The sequence below is a fragment of the Stegodyphus dumicola genome, chromosome 4 (genome assembly GCF_044657685.1).
Source record: "Stegodyphus dumicola isolate Sdum_Otavi_A_Nest chromosome 4, ASM4465768v1".
Classification (NCBI taxonomy): domain Eukaryota; kingdom Metazoa; phylum Arthropoda; class Arachnida; order Araneae; family Eresidae; genus Stegodyphus; species Stegodyphus dumicola.
The window spans coordinates 94,496,929-94,513,790 of NC_140771.1; the positions used below are offsets into that span (position 1 = coordinate 94,496,929).

The 16,862-nt window shown below is 32.2% G+C and overlaps 1 protein-coding gene across 3 annotated transcripts; it reads right to left on the minus strand.

Moving 5' to 3' along the window:
- Positions 1–1,472: 1,472 nt before the first annotated feature.
- On the minus strand, positions 1,473–16,606 carry Arpc4 (Actin-related protein 2/3 complex, subunit 4). 3 transcript variants are annotated; one of them, XM_085815231.1, is made up of 6 exons: positions 16,506–16,606; positions 16,143–16,261; positions 11,607–11,814; positions 11,355–11,525; positions 5,542–5,647; positions 1,473–1,913 (listed from the first exon to the last, which is right to left on the minus strand). In XM_085815231.1, the coding sequence occupies exons 1-5, from the start codon at positions 16,584–16,586 to the stop codon at positions 5,570–5,572; spliced, it is 657 nt and encodes a 218-aa protein (XP_085671357.1). In that variant the 5' UTR covers positions 16,587–16,606; the 3' UTR covers positions 1,473–1,913; positions 5,542–5,569. The 3 variants fall into 3 exon arrangements, with proteins under 3 accessions (XP_085671357.1, XP_085671358.1, XP_035229814.2); XM_085815232.1 differs by having other exon boundaries at positions 16,424–16,515; XM_035373923.2 differs by lacking the exon at positions 5,542–5,647.
- Between the last annotated feature and the right edge of the window lie 256 nt (positions 16,607–16,862).

Consider the following 16,862-nt stretch of genomic DNA (forward strand, 5'->3'; position numbering starts at 1 on the left):
ACACTGAATGATTTTGAAAATAAAAACTTGGCAGTTGTACATTTTTACCATGACTTATTTTTAAATGCAGAACTGCCTATTTCTAAAAAAAAAAAAAAAAAAGGAAATGTAGTGCACAGTGAAACACAAAAGAGTTGATACTACAACTTATTAGAAATACATAGAAAAAATTAATAAGGTTTGTAGTCATCCATGGCCGAAATACCAGCTTTACAGTAATTTTCCATGCTGTATATTAGATTCAAAAGAAGTTCCTGACATAACAAAGTGTATTCATGATGAATAAACAGTGCCTTAAAGCTGCTGGAGGTTACTAGACAGGAGCTGCAGTGATGCAAATCAGTTTTTCTTACTGTGTTTCACACATGTTCTATGGGATTCAAATCTAGGAAATATGTAGGTTTCTCCATCCACCAAATTCCTTCCCCCCCCAAGTCAATTGGTCACTAGAGCAGCATAGTGGGGATAAGTATTATTGTAAATTCGGAAAAAGTAGCTAACAACTGCACTAAAAAACATAGCATACATACGAAAAACCTCATCTCTGAATATTTCAGATTTCATGATAGCACTGTTAAAAATGCGTATCTTAACGAGATCAATCAAAAGTATGTCTGCTCATACCATGATTCTAGGACCTTTTACACAAGTTCTTTCATGGATTTTTTCAGGCTTATATAGCATGTTTTGCTACATCTAGACTGTAACAATTTTGGAATCAAGCACTAAACAAAAGCAAGAATCATCAGCAAAGAGAACTCAGCTCAAGTCTGTGGACTCCAATCATGATGATCTCGGCAACTGGGTTCATTTTGCAGCCATCGTTAGTGGGACATAAATACCAGGTTTATTTGTGTACAGTCTTCTTTTATGCAGCCTGACACTTGCAATATATTTGGATAGTGAAGTTCCTGCAGCAGCAGTGAACTCCCTAGCAATCTGGGTTGGCTTAAGTTCTCTAATTCTTTTAGCAAATGTTGCCAAATATAGTCCTGAAAATCAACTGTGGCACATTTCCGACCTTGATCTGACTATCTGTATGCATCAAAAGCATCTTTACACCATTTTCAGATTCTTGACATGATGTTTCTGGCTTAATTTAGGGCTTTACCGAACTGTATCAGTGTCTGTCATGTTTCATTCTCCCAATCACATACTATGTCTCGCAATCCGTCAAATACCTTCTCAACCCCACACTCCACCTTTCACAGACGAAAATGTTATCCAGCTACGCATGCAATCCTTGAAATTAGAATCTGAAGCATCCCTTTGCAGTCCCTTCCACATGTGTCAAAAGAGCACGTAAAAATGTTTTACAAAAATAAATACTTGATAACACTGAGCTACCAACCATTTTTCATTGGACTTCAAATTAATATAAAGAGCCTTTTTATAGCTGTTCGTTAAATGTTTTCCATTTATGTATTTAAATTCTCATAATGCACACCACATATTATTAAAAAATATAAAAATTCATTTGAAAGAAATTTTAATATCATAAAATTGTATAAAAGGCAAAAATTTAATACATCTAGAGTTTCAACATTTGTTCTTTTCTCAAAAGGAAAACAATATGCATTAAAAGACATGACAAATTTAAATTTCAAAGCATTCATTTGGATACAATTTTCAGAAAGAATACTTTCATTGCAAATACAACAGACAAATTATAATCAACTAACACAAATTTCACAGAATTGGAAAGAACAATAAGCACCAGGTCAAAATGCATTTTGACATCAAATTATTCTACAAAGAAACATACACTAACATAAATATCATTATATGATTATTGATGAATTCAGTTTTTGGACCTAATAATATTTCAAACAAATTCAGCTTGATAAACCACTTTGATGATGATGGAACAGTCAAAATCAATATTTAATTATTTGCAGTTCAAGGAATCAAAACTGTAAAAAGAACAAAAGTTAATAAAAAATTTACATGTATTTAAAACAAACAAAATATATTTAATATATTAAAAACAAAATTTCATCAAAAAATATTTAAAATATAAAAAATTAATAAAAAGCTATCATCATCTTTAATATTAAAAATAATTAATATTTTACTTTCAGAACAGTAAAAAGTAATTTTTTTTAATTCACATTCCCAGGCTCTTTTTCCTCACAAGAGATTGTCATATTTTTGTAGAAGTATTTATGGCCAATTGTAGGAATATTTATGGCCCATCTACATGAGGAGATGTATCTCTGTTACAGATTTAAGTCTCCCTCGAAGACATGTCTTCTGACAGCATTCTATCCATACAGGGAAATCTTGTACTGCCATTATTGTTTTAGGCATGTCATTTCCATATGCAATTTTATGGCTATCACCAAATATGGGTTTAGTGACAATGTATCTTATCATGCACAATGATCACAACTCTAGTGCAGGTGTTACAGACATACATATATCTGATGCACCAGATGTTTTTACTGCTTTTACTTTTGCTGTCTGTGTATACACACAGACAGGCAGCAAAATTAAATGTAAAAGTGTATGATAATTTTTTCATCCCCAATGACTATTATGTGAAAAAAAAATTTTATTTTCTGGACTTAGCTCTCTACATTCATATAAAGTGTTGATTAGATTTGCGGTAAAATTGGATGAATGAGGTATTTTACAGGAAGCCAATACTAGTCTTTAAATGATATTTGGAAGTGATATTTTACTTGAACGCAATAATAGTTTTTAATGAAAACTATATATTTTTAATAAAAACTATATTGAAATATAACAAAAATTTTCTTTTTTAGTATTCAATATTTTTATATCAATGGGAATGACATATTAGACTTGGCTAAAATAGACAAGCTAAAAATGAGACTTTACTTGAAGCTCTGAAAAGAAGTTCGTAAAAAAAATATACATTATCAGATGATCCAAAACTCAAATTTGATATTTAAAATAGGTATGTGATTGAAAACAACATTTATAAGCATTAAATACATAGCTGGCCATTAAAATTGGAATGTAATGAAGGAAAGCAAATACAAAAAAGAAAATTATTGCATATAAACAGTATGGCTTGAAGACAAAATGATTAAATTTGTAAGCATTTTAGAGGTTTACAAGGGTGTGAAATTAGCAGAAACAGCTGCTATCCCTGGCAGCTAAAACGGTCCCTTACCCCATTAGGCATCAAACTGAATTTGGATGACAGAAATGGGTAATTCATTCCATAATGCTTCAAGTCTTATGTCACACTTCCTCAACTGTATTAGCTGGAGAGGGGTGATGGGCCATTCTCTCGGCAACCCATGGCCAGATGTTTTCAATGAGTGACAGATCTGGAGACCGTGCAGGCCAGGGCAGCAATCGAATAACCTGTGTATCGCGGGAGGTATTATCTTGTTGGAACATGGAGTTTGGAGACCTCGAAGATAGGGCACAAGCACTGGATATAAGATATCAGAAATGTGCCCCTCTGCATTCAAATTACAGTCGATCCAAACTAGAGATGTGTGTGTTGTACACCCAATGGCTGCTCAAACCATCACACCAGGTGCAGGACCCCTATGTCGATATCAAATTCAAGCAGGTGACATGCATCTCCTCGGACACTTCAGACACGTATACAGCCATTACGTAGAACTGGGACTCATTTGAAAAGGTGGTATTATGCAACTCCTGCACCCAGCTTTGTCGTTTGACACAGTAGAGTCCCCGTCTCTCTTTATGCTACATTGTCATGGGAAGGCGAAGCAATGGTCACCCTGCTGATAGTCCACGCTGCTGCAAACATCGATAGACCTTACGAGTTGATAATGGGCGTGGTGCAAACACGCCCATTTCCTCACTAATGGTCTGACTAATGGTTTCCTGACTCTGGTCATACAGTTTTGCAGGGCTGATTTCACAATATGTCTGTCCTCTCTGGTGTTAGTCATGCGAGGGTGTTGAGATCCTACATGCCATTCAGTATGACCCTCAACAATCCATTGATTCCATATTCGCATGACAGTGGTTGTACGTCGAACAGTGCGACCAGCGATATCATAGAACGATAATCTACAGTTTCGATAGGCAATGATCCTACCTCTATTGAATTTTGAAACTTGCTGTTAAGTATTTTCTCTTCTTAATTCGAGGCATAACATGAGCAAACTCCAACCTTACAAAGCACTTTCCGAATGAGAAATCCTACCCCAGAACAGATAGTTTTTTTTAAAAAAATTTTGTTGCGATAGAACAAAAAGCAGCAAAATGTGTCTTAGGGAGAATGGAGGTGGAAGCAGAGTGTGCAATTGTTCAATATGGCAGCTTATTAAAAGACAGTTTCGATTCTTAAAAGTTTTTTAGCTAAATTCCAAATCAGCTATGCCATTAGTATTATGTGCCATATGTATGGATTGATCTAGAAATGAATAGAACGGAGATATACTCAAACTAAAATTAAGCACTAATGGGCTATTGTTAATTTAAATTATAATATATATTTACATATTTTTAATCTTCTCTTACATATTCCTTCCCTTGAGAAGAAGAAAAAGAGAAAAAGTGTAAAAACAGAAGCAAATTAGAAAAAAATACAAATCATAATATTTTGACTTGCATAACTATTTAAACAGGGTTCATAGCCACATTTCAGTTAAAAAAATAAGCACCTATAAGCACTTTTCAAGCACATTTTAAGAAAAAAAATAAGCACCTGTCTAATTACATTATACACAACTGCATAACTTTAAAAATTAGATTCGTAATTTAAAATATGAGAAATGCAGTATTTATTAAGAGAGAATAAGCATTACCTCAACCATGGAAAATAATTACTTTTTTTTTTAATTTTAAATAACAGTTCAATTTGCAGAACTAGTTTACAATGAGAGAAAAAAAAACTATGCAGAACTAAACTATACTACAAGATTTAATGATGAAATTTCAGTTCAAAATAGAGGAAATAAATAATAAGGCATATTTATTCTATTCGCTTGGAACTTAATAATAAATACAATTTATTTTTCCACTCATATTGATATTTAACTAATTTAAATCTGAATTCTGAACATTTCCTAAATTTTCATTGTATATCAGTTTTCCCTTAACAGATATTGCAAGCAAAGTAATTTAAGTAAAAAAGAGGAACATTTCTGAAATCGGAAGACAGAAATTTGCTTCATGCAGTCATCCTTTAACAGTAAAAGCTTAACTACCTGCATACTTGAAAATTGGCGAATATTCGGACAGTCGAGTGTAATTTGTAAAAGAGGAGCGGAGGGATAGACTGCAGCCGTTCTTCGTATTTTTCCGCTAAATAAATGCTTTTTACATTTCGATATGTGCATCAAATAAAAACAAACCAACGGAACAGAAAAATATTCTGCTTAGCAAGCACAGTAAAACTATTTTAAGTGTTCATAAACAAATTTCAGACCGAACATCAAAATTATTTATCTCTGCACAATATCGCAAACGTTATTGCGCAATATGTGCACCGTAATTCTTCCCTACATGATATTATGCAATCGGATTCAACAGCTGTTGGTATTGGGAGAATAAAGAACTAAATAAAGGAAAAGAAAGACTTACCAATCTGGGGTGTTTTTCATTCTAATTTTCAACAGACTGCGTTAAATTTCCGGAATAGAATCATTCTTCGCTTGGGTTGGTAGACCGCAGAACTTTTAGTCCTATCCTATTGGAAAGTGATGAAAAAAAAAAAAAAAAGAGGTCCGTTGTTTGTTTTGCAGCGAACTGTAACAGTTTCAATTTTCGAGATTTTGCAGAGAAAGGGGAGAACCTCCCAACCTTCGTACTGTATAATGTGTTGGCCAAAAAAATTAAATTATTTTCACTATTCGATTACTTTCCTTTTATTTAAGCCATTCCAAATATTATTAATTAGAAAGCTGAGTTAAAACACAACAATTTTTGGAAGCTTACTATATTTCAGCAGTTACTGCAACTATGTTATTATAAACATTCATACATATGCTCATAATATAAGCATAACGATCATAATAAACACGAATATGAACTGACCAAGCGGAACGAGAATGCAAATTATTAAGATCTTGATAGAAATTCAAATGTGTGTAATATTTGGGTGGGAGTGAAAGAATACCGAATGTATTGGAATTTTCTACTGCTTTCGCAATTCTTTGACCAACAGAAGACGGGCACCTGTCTGTACTCTCCGCGCACACCAAAGGTTATGTTAATACAGAGAAAGGGGGAAAAGCTATTTCCAGGAGAATGATTCACCATCTGACGTTCCATATTAGGAAGAAAAGTTGTTTATTTAGTTTCGGCTTTGGTACGGGAAAAAATTGCGCGTTCATTAAAAAAAAAAGCACTAAAAGCAAAAAGTAAGCACTAAAAACAAAGGCTTTAAAGAAAAAGTAAAAACCTATAAGGGCCTTTATATTTTATTTTCAAATATAAGGACTTATAAGGACCGCTACGAACCCTGTTAAAGAACTGCAAAATATAAACTTTGATAATGTTTTAGAATCGTACTAAATTTTCCAGTTAAAAAGTCTGTTTTTTAAAGTCCATATAATCCAAATTCAGAGCAATTTTAACCATTTGACTGCTACGCGGCGCAAAAGCACTGCGTTCATTTGTCTCGAAAACCGCGACGCAGCGCCTCAGTGTGTCTTTGTTGCTCCGTGGGTGTGAATGTATGTAGTCTGACCTCACACATACTTTGTAACATGAGTGCATTCTAAAATAACTAACTGTGTCGCGGTTTTTGAGACAAAGGAACGCAGCGCTTTTCCGCTGTGTAGCAGTCTAAAACTTTCAAACTGAACTCGAAATTTAATTTACTAAGTATATCATATTTTGTTCTAATATTTCTAAATTACATTTTTATGTGTTTTTATACATTGAGATATGAGAAAGTTCATGAACCAAACAAGAAGGGCATAATGAAAACCTAAAAGCTATGTTCTTGAAGCCATTCATTTGCTTTCTTATACATACTCTACAAAATTTCTCTTCTTTTGCTAATGGCCTAATGCTCTTTCTCAAACAGTTTTTCTATTGCCAAGCCTTTTTCTCCTTGAAGGGGGGAATATGTAAGATATAAAATATAAGACACAAGTACAACAAATTTACTAACTTTAGCAATAGTCCTTTTAATTTCTATTAAGTACATCCCTTTTAAAAATTCGTACTGCACCATTTATGTCATCATTTTATCTGCAATGCTGTGAGCTTATATCCAATCAACACACAATGCTGAAACAAAGGAACTGAGCTTATAAATACTTCAGCTGCTTTATATGCACTTCCTTTTCCCATTACTGTTGTTTTGCCACATAATTAATCACTAGGCAGTTTAATCTATCATCTAAAAATGTAATTTGTTTTATATAATATTGTAGATGCAGATTGCACGCATTGCATTATGCTAATCAAGAGGCTATTTCTTAACAGATTAGTCGCCAAATAATAAAGAAATGTTGTTATCCAGCTACCTGTAGTTTTCTTCTAAATTGCATCTAGTTGAGATGCCATCAACATGTTCGACACTTTTATCACCACTCTAACCATGACTAGAGTTTATTGGGGTCTTTTCTCATCATATACCATCAAAAATATCATACATATATATATTATTTCAAATTTAATTCGTTTAAATTTATACATATATATATATATATATATATATGTTACTATTCTGCTCAGAAAATAGTATTCAGAATACAATAATTCATTACAACTATGAATTTTACATTATCAGTATCATTTAATTTGGTTATATTAAGTCATAAATATATTTTTTCCCTCTTTGTCTGATAAAGTATTCAATACATTAAAATAGACATCAAGCAATTATTGTGCAAAAGAATGATCATTTTGTTTCTGTAATCTGATTGTGGCCATACTATATAACCACAGTTGATTGTGCCCTGTTCTGTCAGTTTATTATTAAATCTATTAAAAAAGATCAAAGCAATTAATAAACACTCTCAAATAAATTACCTAAATTATTAATTAATTTTAGAGTACGTTAAAAATATTTTGTTTCCACCACTTTTGCACAGACGCCTATCCAATCTCAATTTGGATTATTACTGCTCTTGATGTAGTAATGGAAGAAACACTGGAACTAGTATGGTAAGAATTTTACTACCATATAGATGTAGCTCATGGGGAACAGACTGAATGATAGAATTGTAAGAAGTAAATTACATCCAACAGGGAGGGAAATCCAAGACTAGTATTTATATTGCAAGGAAAATTGCAAAATTTCATGCAACCATAGATATATTAATGCTAACAGATGAAGAACATTAATATCTCCAAGAAAATATTTTTGATTCCAAAAACAGACATGAGAATGGCAAGAAGTTCTTTGATATGTGCTTAATTTGAAGTTTATACTGCAGTTGGGAATCATTATTTCGAATTATTTATTGCACATAAAACAATGAAATCTGGTTTTATTTTTCATTTTGATAGTTTCCTTCAAGCTGAAATTTTGCATCACTTACAGTCATACCCACCATTTTTAAAAAGAACACAGAATAACTTCTGATAAGTATTTATCACAAGCAAGAGTTTCAGTAATGATAGTTTGAGAATTTACAATAAGTATTAATGATATTTTACACCTTTTCTCCCCATTCCGAGCCAAATATTTAAAGTAAATATTATGCTGGCTCTCTTAAAATTGGAAATTGATGTGCACGTAAGCAGTAATAGAGTTAGTTTTCTTCTTTCCTCCAAGGTATTCATGAGATAACAGCCAACCCTACATGCAGGTACAATACATGTCCTTCAGTACATGTATATGGTATGCACACAGATTTGTGTACTTTCTGTTAACTACACAATATCTACTGGTGCCGCCTAGCAGGTATAGTGGTTAGCGTCACTGACTGCTTTGCGAAGGGCCTGGGTTTAAACCCTGGACAAGGCATCAATGTTTGTAAATGTATAGTGTCAGTATGGCATAGCTGCACTCTAAATATGTAGTGAGCCGAAAGGGTAAAAGTATATTTAAGGGTACCCCTTGGCAAAACTTGGCGGTACATGAATACCAAGTTTGTGCAATTTTTTGACTTTTTATTTTGGTTTGTGTAGCGGCGATTTTTGGACTTTATCCATGTACAAATCGACCTATTTTCACTTAAAAAACATCAGAGAACTGCACAAACTAGGCTATGTGCACTACCTTTGTCCATGTACACATCGAACTATATTCACTTAAAAAGTCAAAGGAGCAGCCAACAAAAAAATATATATATATATATAATCTCAATAAACTAAATTTCAAATCAAACAATGAAATAACGTAAAAGAAATGAAATTCATCTTTTCACTACACAAAGGAACTAATCACTTAACTCATTTACAAAATAACACGTCTTCAGTCAAACAAAGTTCCTTAACAGCATCCAAAAACTTCCTAAAATTATCTGAACTAGAATCTGTACACTGGCATCGCCACATAAATTCACAAAATAAGAGTAAAAAATATCCTCCGTAATGACATTCGACAGTACGCATCTCTGACATTCGACCATACGCATTTCCTTCCTACAAACAGGACACCTAATAATGACTACTAAGTAAACCTTCACACACCAGTCAAGTAATGTTCTTTTCCCCTTTCTTTCCAAATCGTACAGAAACTTCAAATTAATCTTACAACATTCAGCCATTTTACTGTCTAAACCAGAAAATAAACAATATACAGTCAAAAGTCGTTAATTCGGACACCCATAATCCGGACCTCAAAGCTAAAAACTTTCTGCGCATGCGCCGCGTTGGCACACGCGCACAGGCGTTTTACGCGTGCGCGTAAGACCTTGACTACTGCGCATATGCGTGTGCGCAAGTGCAGAATACGTTTTGCCTGCGCGTTTAATGTATAACGGACGGCGTAAGCTAAAATTATCTAATTATCTATTTCAGTTAAGGTTAATGATTGCGTTGTTCCTTAATCTTCGATTTGGATCCCGCTTATTATTTTTTGAAGACTGTAAGAGCAATTTTATAAAAGTAAACTTGAACTTTCGATTATGTCAAATAGAATTTCCGATGCTGGAACTTCCAAAGGATCTACAAAACGAAAGTATGTTTTGATGTCCAACAAACAAAAAGTGGAATTACTGCAAAAAATGGATAAAGACATGAAGAATGCGACAGAGAGGTTAGTGAAAACGAAAAAATTTCGATTGACAAGTTAATCGGTATTCTCTGCACAGCAATTAACGAGACTTGAACAGCGGAACTTTGTAACTGAACAAGAAATTATGTCTTTTTATAGAATTAAAGAGAAAGTATTATCACATAAAATGAAGCAACTTAAACAACTTACATTGAGAGAAATGTTTAATAAAGTAAACAAATAAATATTAAGCTTTTTTTCTTTTTGTAAATTTTGATATCCTTTAGATCATAATTGTTCTTTATTTCATAAATTACGGTTTCATATTTTTAATTTTAGAATTTCTGCATGCCATCTTACGAGATTTAAACTGATGATCTATAATCCGGAATCGCCGAAGTCCCGACAAGTCCGGATTAATGACTTTTGACTGTACTTCCTAACCAACACACACACCACAAGCCCTTACGAATTTACCGCAATCATGCAACCAATTACATCGTTATAGGGTTTCCATAACATTCAAATACTCAGGCTACCATAAATGAAACAACAACTTTGTGATAATACAAGGGGTACCCTTCTCTCTACTCTAACTGCTGAATGTCCTCTTAAGTCGTTTGGTGGAAGAGGAAAGGGGTGGGAGACCCTTGGACCCATCCCCCCGGAGTGCTCTTCAGCAAAATTGAGGATGGAACTGAGCCAAACTGCACTGTCACCTGTTAAGTGCTCAAGGCTGTTGCCAACGGCAAACATAATCTAGCGCTCCTTGCCACAAGAAATTTCATGGGCTTGGATTCTATGCATTCAAATATTTTGAATTGCCAATTTTAATTTGGGGCACTAAATTAAAATAAAAAAATAACAAATGATGTTGTTATGCAAACAATCTGCTTAATTAAAAATAAATTATATAAATAATAAAATAATTCATAATTTTTCTGGAGGAGGGACCACAATTTTTTTTTTTTTTTTTTCAATAGTATTCTTCAGTCTTTTAGTAAAATGCTTTAAATATATTTCACATACTTCAATTCATTCAGGAAATCAAAATATTCTTCTAATTTAGGCTAAAATAATTAATACAATGCTTTAAGATTGCTTAATGAGAATCTTATAACCTCACTCAGAAAAGATTATTTTTACACAATCTTTAACCATATTGAGTAAAAATAATCTTTTCATACAGATTACAATTCATATAGATTAAGCATCAATTTATGAATCAACACAAATACTAGTTCAGAAAAGAAAAATTTTTAAAAAGTGTACATACTCGTTTCAAAAATTCCTCAGCACAAATCCTAGCTCTGGCATTTAACGCTAACTTCATTTCACTTATTTCTTTGTCTATTTCTTCCATGAAATGTATTACAAAATCAACTAATTTATGTTTATACATCTGTTCTGTGTGGAAATTTGTTATGAGAAAAGATATATCATAACCCTGAAAGAAAAGATCAATATAATTTCATTGAAATCTTGAACAAAGGATGAAGTTTATATGCAAAAAAGTATCAATACATACATCCACAGGTTTTCGCCGCAAAACAATGAAATTTTCAGCTCTCATCATCATAAACCTCATAAACTTATGACAAAGTATTTTTTCAATTTCATCAGCTTGTTTGACAGCTATACTAATCCTTAATGAATTTATAGAACCTTCAATTAAAACTTTCTCTTTTTCGTTTCGACTGATGACAACAGGTGTAAGTAATAATTCCTTACCACTCCTAAAATATATATATAAAAATATTAGCATTACATTATTAAAAAAACTAATACAGAAAAGATTCATTTGTAATGAATAACTAAATTAAATATAATTAAGGTAAAATAACATGCCATGAATAACATTTAGAAGTCCAACAAAAATCGGCGTTATATTTGCAAATTCTCGCAGGACTAGTTTCAATTGTTTTACTGAACCATCATTCTCAACTGCCAAAGTGTGAATGAGCGAGATAAAATAAGAATGGTAGTACAGTAGTTAAGCTACTCGCGCCATCTATTGATGAAACAAAAAAACTAAAACAATCTCCTTAACCCTTTATGACACACCTAAATATTTCCTTCTGTATGCACAGAAATATTGAATGAAAAACGATTTATAGGTTACTCTGAACCTTCTTTATTTATAGTAGATTGCAGCCCAAGACAAATTAGTTCATATATTTTAGCCATGTTTAGTTTTTAAAGACCCTCATTTTTCAAAGAAATCTTCCAGATTTTTTTTAAGGTATAAAAGGAATTGTTTGAAAAGAAATTTCTATGTTATTTTCTTGTCTGTATCCTAATCTCCTTATTCTATACTAGTTTTAAATTTTTACCTCAAAATCTTGACCAAAATCAACAGCGAACATCAGGTGTGCCCAGAGTAAGCTCACTGAGAGACTAGGACAAGAACAAAAAATGTATCTTTGTTTCTCTGCAGCTCATCGGTCAGGTCATTTATAACAGAAAAGGTGGGTCCACATCTGTATTTCATTTCCTGTTTTTGTCTTTCTTCTTTTCATTTTCGGAGGAGAAGTTTGTTTATCAACTAAGAAATTGTTGGGTGATTTCTGAAGGTCAGGAGTAATTTTATGAGTTAGCTGTTTGGTTTTTTACTAGAGCAGTTCTGTTTTTCTCTTTCGCTTTCGTTCAAAGAAGTTTTGTTAGTGTTATGTTTCATAGTTTTGAGTTGTAGACATTTGTTTATAATTTCAAATTGGAGATATAATATTAGTTTATTTTTCAGATTTTTAATTATTTTCCAAATGGATTGGAGAGGGCTGACTATCTCTGAAGCATTCAGTGCTACATGAATTGCTAAACTGCTTTTAGGTAGTGAATCCGATATGGATCCCGGTACATGTGCGAAACATGCAATATTAGGTTAAACTTTTTCAAAGGTAGTGTCACTTTCTACAAAAAGGTCCTATTATGAAAACAAAAAAAAAAAAAAAAAAAAAAAAAAAAAAAAAAAAAAAAAAAAGACGAAAGTGTAAACATGAAATGTAAATATCAAATAAAAGTCACTTTTTTTCCATTCATATGCATGTAATCATCATATAACCAAAGAAGAGCTTTTCTAAGGACGCGTAGAGCAGCAGGCCACTCCATGGCACACCCTGGGTAATGCTAAATCTGCTACGGTATTTAGTGGTTTATTTTTTTTTTTATCATAGGCAAAATCTCTTACTCTTTTATGCACTTCCCAGCAATGCCTGCTTCAGCACACTTTTCGAAGCTCTATTCATTTAGTCTGCCCATTTCGGACACTACCACAGAATTAAAACGATAAGTGCTACCTTCACAAAATTTTACCCTGTGTACTCCTCTAGGCCTAATTAGACTGCCTACCTTTTTTTTTTTTTTTTTGGTCAAAATTCCAACTTTAAAAGGTTGTACTGGAAAGGGTTAAAGGCTGAAGGTAAAGTTGAATTGGAATTAGGATCGTTTACTTGAACAGAAAGATGTTTTTTAATATGAAATGCCTCTAGAAAATCTAATTCACCAATGGAAGTTGCTTTTTTGAATAATTTTGACTGCATAAAAATAGAAAGTGTGATTTTTGGACCAACAATACTGGGCAACAGAACACTTCTGTGTTTCCTTTTTCCTAACATATGCCTCATGTTTTTTAACATGAAATTTTAAGGCTCACTTAGTTTGACCAATGTAAACTAAACCACACTGGCAAAGAATCCTGTAAATACCCAAGGAATTCATATCCGGAATGGAGTCGTTATGTGTAGAACTTGGAATTTTATTGATAAGAGAATAAATGACCTGGAAGTTAAATTTTTGTAAAATACATGCAGTTTTATAGCTAATTGATGGAAAGAAAGGAATAACATAATTCTTATAATTTCCTAAAATAAGAGTGTACCTTTTGGTGCGACGAGATGAGAATTTTTTAACTGCTTGTGTAATAATGTTGGGTGAAAAAGACCCTGTCAACAGATACTGCTTTTAAATAATTTAGTTCTTGATCAAGAGCCAATTCGGAGGAGCAAACTTGAACTACACGGAAAACAAAGCTAACTTTTGTTTAGTCGGATGACATGATTTCAAGTGTGAAGAACGGCAAATCAATGAAGGTTTACAGTAAACTGTAGAACTGCAGTTGGATGTATTATTTGTGAACAAAATGTCAAGGAATAGAAGGGAATTGCATTTCTGAAGTTCAAAAGTGAACTGAATAGCAGTCTGTTCAGAATCTTTCTGTTCTAGTTAATGACCCTAATCCAATCCATCTTTACCTTCAGCATTTAAGAAAATTATGTTTTAGTTTTCTTGTTTCATCAACAGATGATGCCAGTAGCTTCACTCCTGTCCTGCAATTCTTATCTTACCTTTTCACTATATCTTATCTCATTCATTTGCACAGCTGCCAAATGGAAGATGAATGCCAAATGGCAGCTGAGGATAAACCAGTCATGTGAAAATTTGCAAATAAAACACTAATTTTTGTTGGACTTCTAAGTTAAATTAAATATATCAGTACAAAATTTGAAACCATTCCTGCAGATTTCAATTTTGTTATTTAAAAACATCTTCAATTTTCTATACATTATCTGGTACTTTTCCATTATGCACATGTCATGCATTTTGGCATGACATATATATCATATATTGCATATATATATATTGTATATTATATTGCATATATATATTGTATATTATATTGCATATTATATCATTATCAGACAGTTATCTTTTTTCTCCCACTCCTTTTCTGTGTATACATGGAACATGGCAACCTGTTTTAAGTTTAAAAAAAAAAAAAAAATCAGAATATTGCATAAACTTGGAAAAAGTGATTATCACAATTACCTAAGAACAGCTGGTAAACTTCTTTCTTGCTACTCTCCCATGTGCACATTGAACTGTTTTAATTTAAAATAATATCAGAGACTTGCACTAATTCAGAAAAATCTATTATCACAATCATCTAAGAACAGCAGATAAAAAACAAGTGGAATTCTGCCCTAGTGTAATGCATACATTTGTAATCATTTGCCGTTTGTCATAAGAATACTTTCTTGTAAAATTCTGGGCTGCCTACTTTGATGACATAACATGTTGCCCAGCAATTCTCTTAAGGGTTGGACAGAAAAGTATCATCTGATGTTCAGTGTGCAAAATGCCAAAGCTGTGCAATCTTCTGACAATTTTCAAGCAAAAACGGCTATGCACATAAGATGGCTATGCACATACAAAACAACAGTAATGTATCAAATATTATGTATAATGTTTCATGTAATATTCCAAAATTTTAAATTTACATTCTATTGATGGTAAATTGTATTTTTGATAACCATATTTGTATTTTACACTATGTTTTCTATTTTTATTTTTTTAAACATTGATAATGTTTTTTTCTGTTATCAGGACCAAATTCAGAAATGTATGTATGTATTTATGTTTGTATATATATATGACGTAGACACATATATTTCTGAATACGGTCCCAATAACAGTAAAGTACCTAAATATCACAGTTTTACAACCTTTTTTGAAAAACATTGAACTTGCCTTTTATAAGTAACTTTAAACCAATTTTAAGAAATATAACAATCATACCTAAGGTGCATTATTTTAATATGTCTGAGAACCATGCTGTTAACTAACTAAACTGCTAACATCATACACACAGTGAGAGATAATTGTTTTTGATGTGTTTGATATCAGATGCCTTATAAAATTATATTTCTCTTAAAGGGCAACTATTCTAAGAATGACCTTGTTAACATCTGAAGAATGAATACCAAATTCTTGTAGTGTCCTTTGACACTCTTAGTTCTTGTTATTTTGTAATAAATTAAAGGTATTCTTCTATTCTCCTTTGACACTTTTGATTCTTGTTATTCTGCAATAGATTAATTCTCTGACTGGCAAGTCAAAAATACAACCACGTATAACAGGACAAACGCTATCTCAAATAATACAAATATGAATTCCATACCACATCTAATATTAGCAGGAAGTTTCCTCCATCATTTCTTAAGCATTAACACTAAATAATATTTTTAAAAGGTTTACTTGATTATGAAAAATAAATTAAAAACACTACCTCACTTCTACTTCTGGCTTATTATGTCTTTCCACAACCTGAGAAGAAAAATTTTCCAAACACATAGCAGCATTGAGTGTATGTCTCACCGCAGTGAGATATGGTCTTAAAGTTGCAGACTATAAATGGAAAAGAAAAGGTATAGGTTATACATACATATTACCTATATTAAAATATAATTTACAACTTACTATGTCAAAAGTACATTCATATATGTGTGCATTTTGAATGAAATATGAGAAAATACGTATTCATATACAATATGCGCATAACCAACGAACCCTTGTTGCAATTAAAATATGGTTATATTCAGCATTTTTCACCAAAATTATATTAATTCATTTACAAATTCCGAAATCTTACCATCGCAACACCTCTTATACTTCCGCTCCTAAAGTTTACTATTTCATTATGTTGCCAAATATTTAATAAAACTTTTCCCATTTGAAAATTCCCTAAATCAACTTTTTTAGGGAAAAGCCCAATCATTTTCGCATTTTAAAAAAGAAAAACATTCCGGTGATATAATATTTTGCTGAAAACGTAGGTGAAAAGATGAAGCTCCTAATTAATGAACAGTTAAAATGAGTGAAAGCAAAATTCTGCCATTTTAGAAAATGAGATTTTATTTTTGTTCAATAAAAATTCAGATTTCTCATATATCATGACGGAGATAATCATATTTTATTCATTCAACAAATGAAGCCTGACTCAATTTTG

Coding starts and splice junctions, on each gene's coding strand:
- Arpc4 (XM_085815231.1), bottom strand. CDS start 16,586: ATGGGAAAAGTTTTATTAAATATTTGGCAACATAATGAAATAGTAAAC. Junction 11,815..16,142: donor AAGCCAGAAGTAGAAGTGAG/GTAGTGTTTTTA, acceptor TATATATTTTAG/GAGTGGTAAGGAATTATTAC. Junction 11,526..11,606: donor TGCGGCGAAAACCTGTGGAT/GTATGTATTGAT, acceptor CTTTTCTTTCAG/GGTTATGATATATCTTTTCT.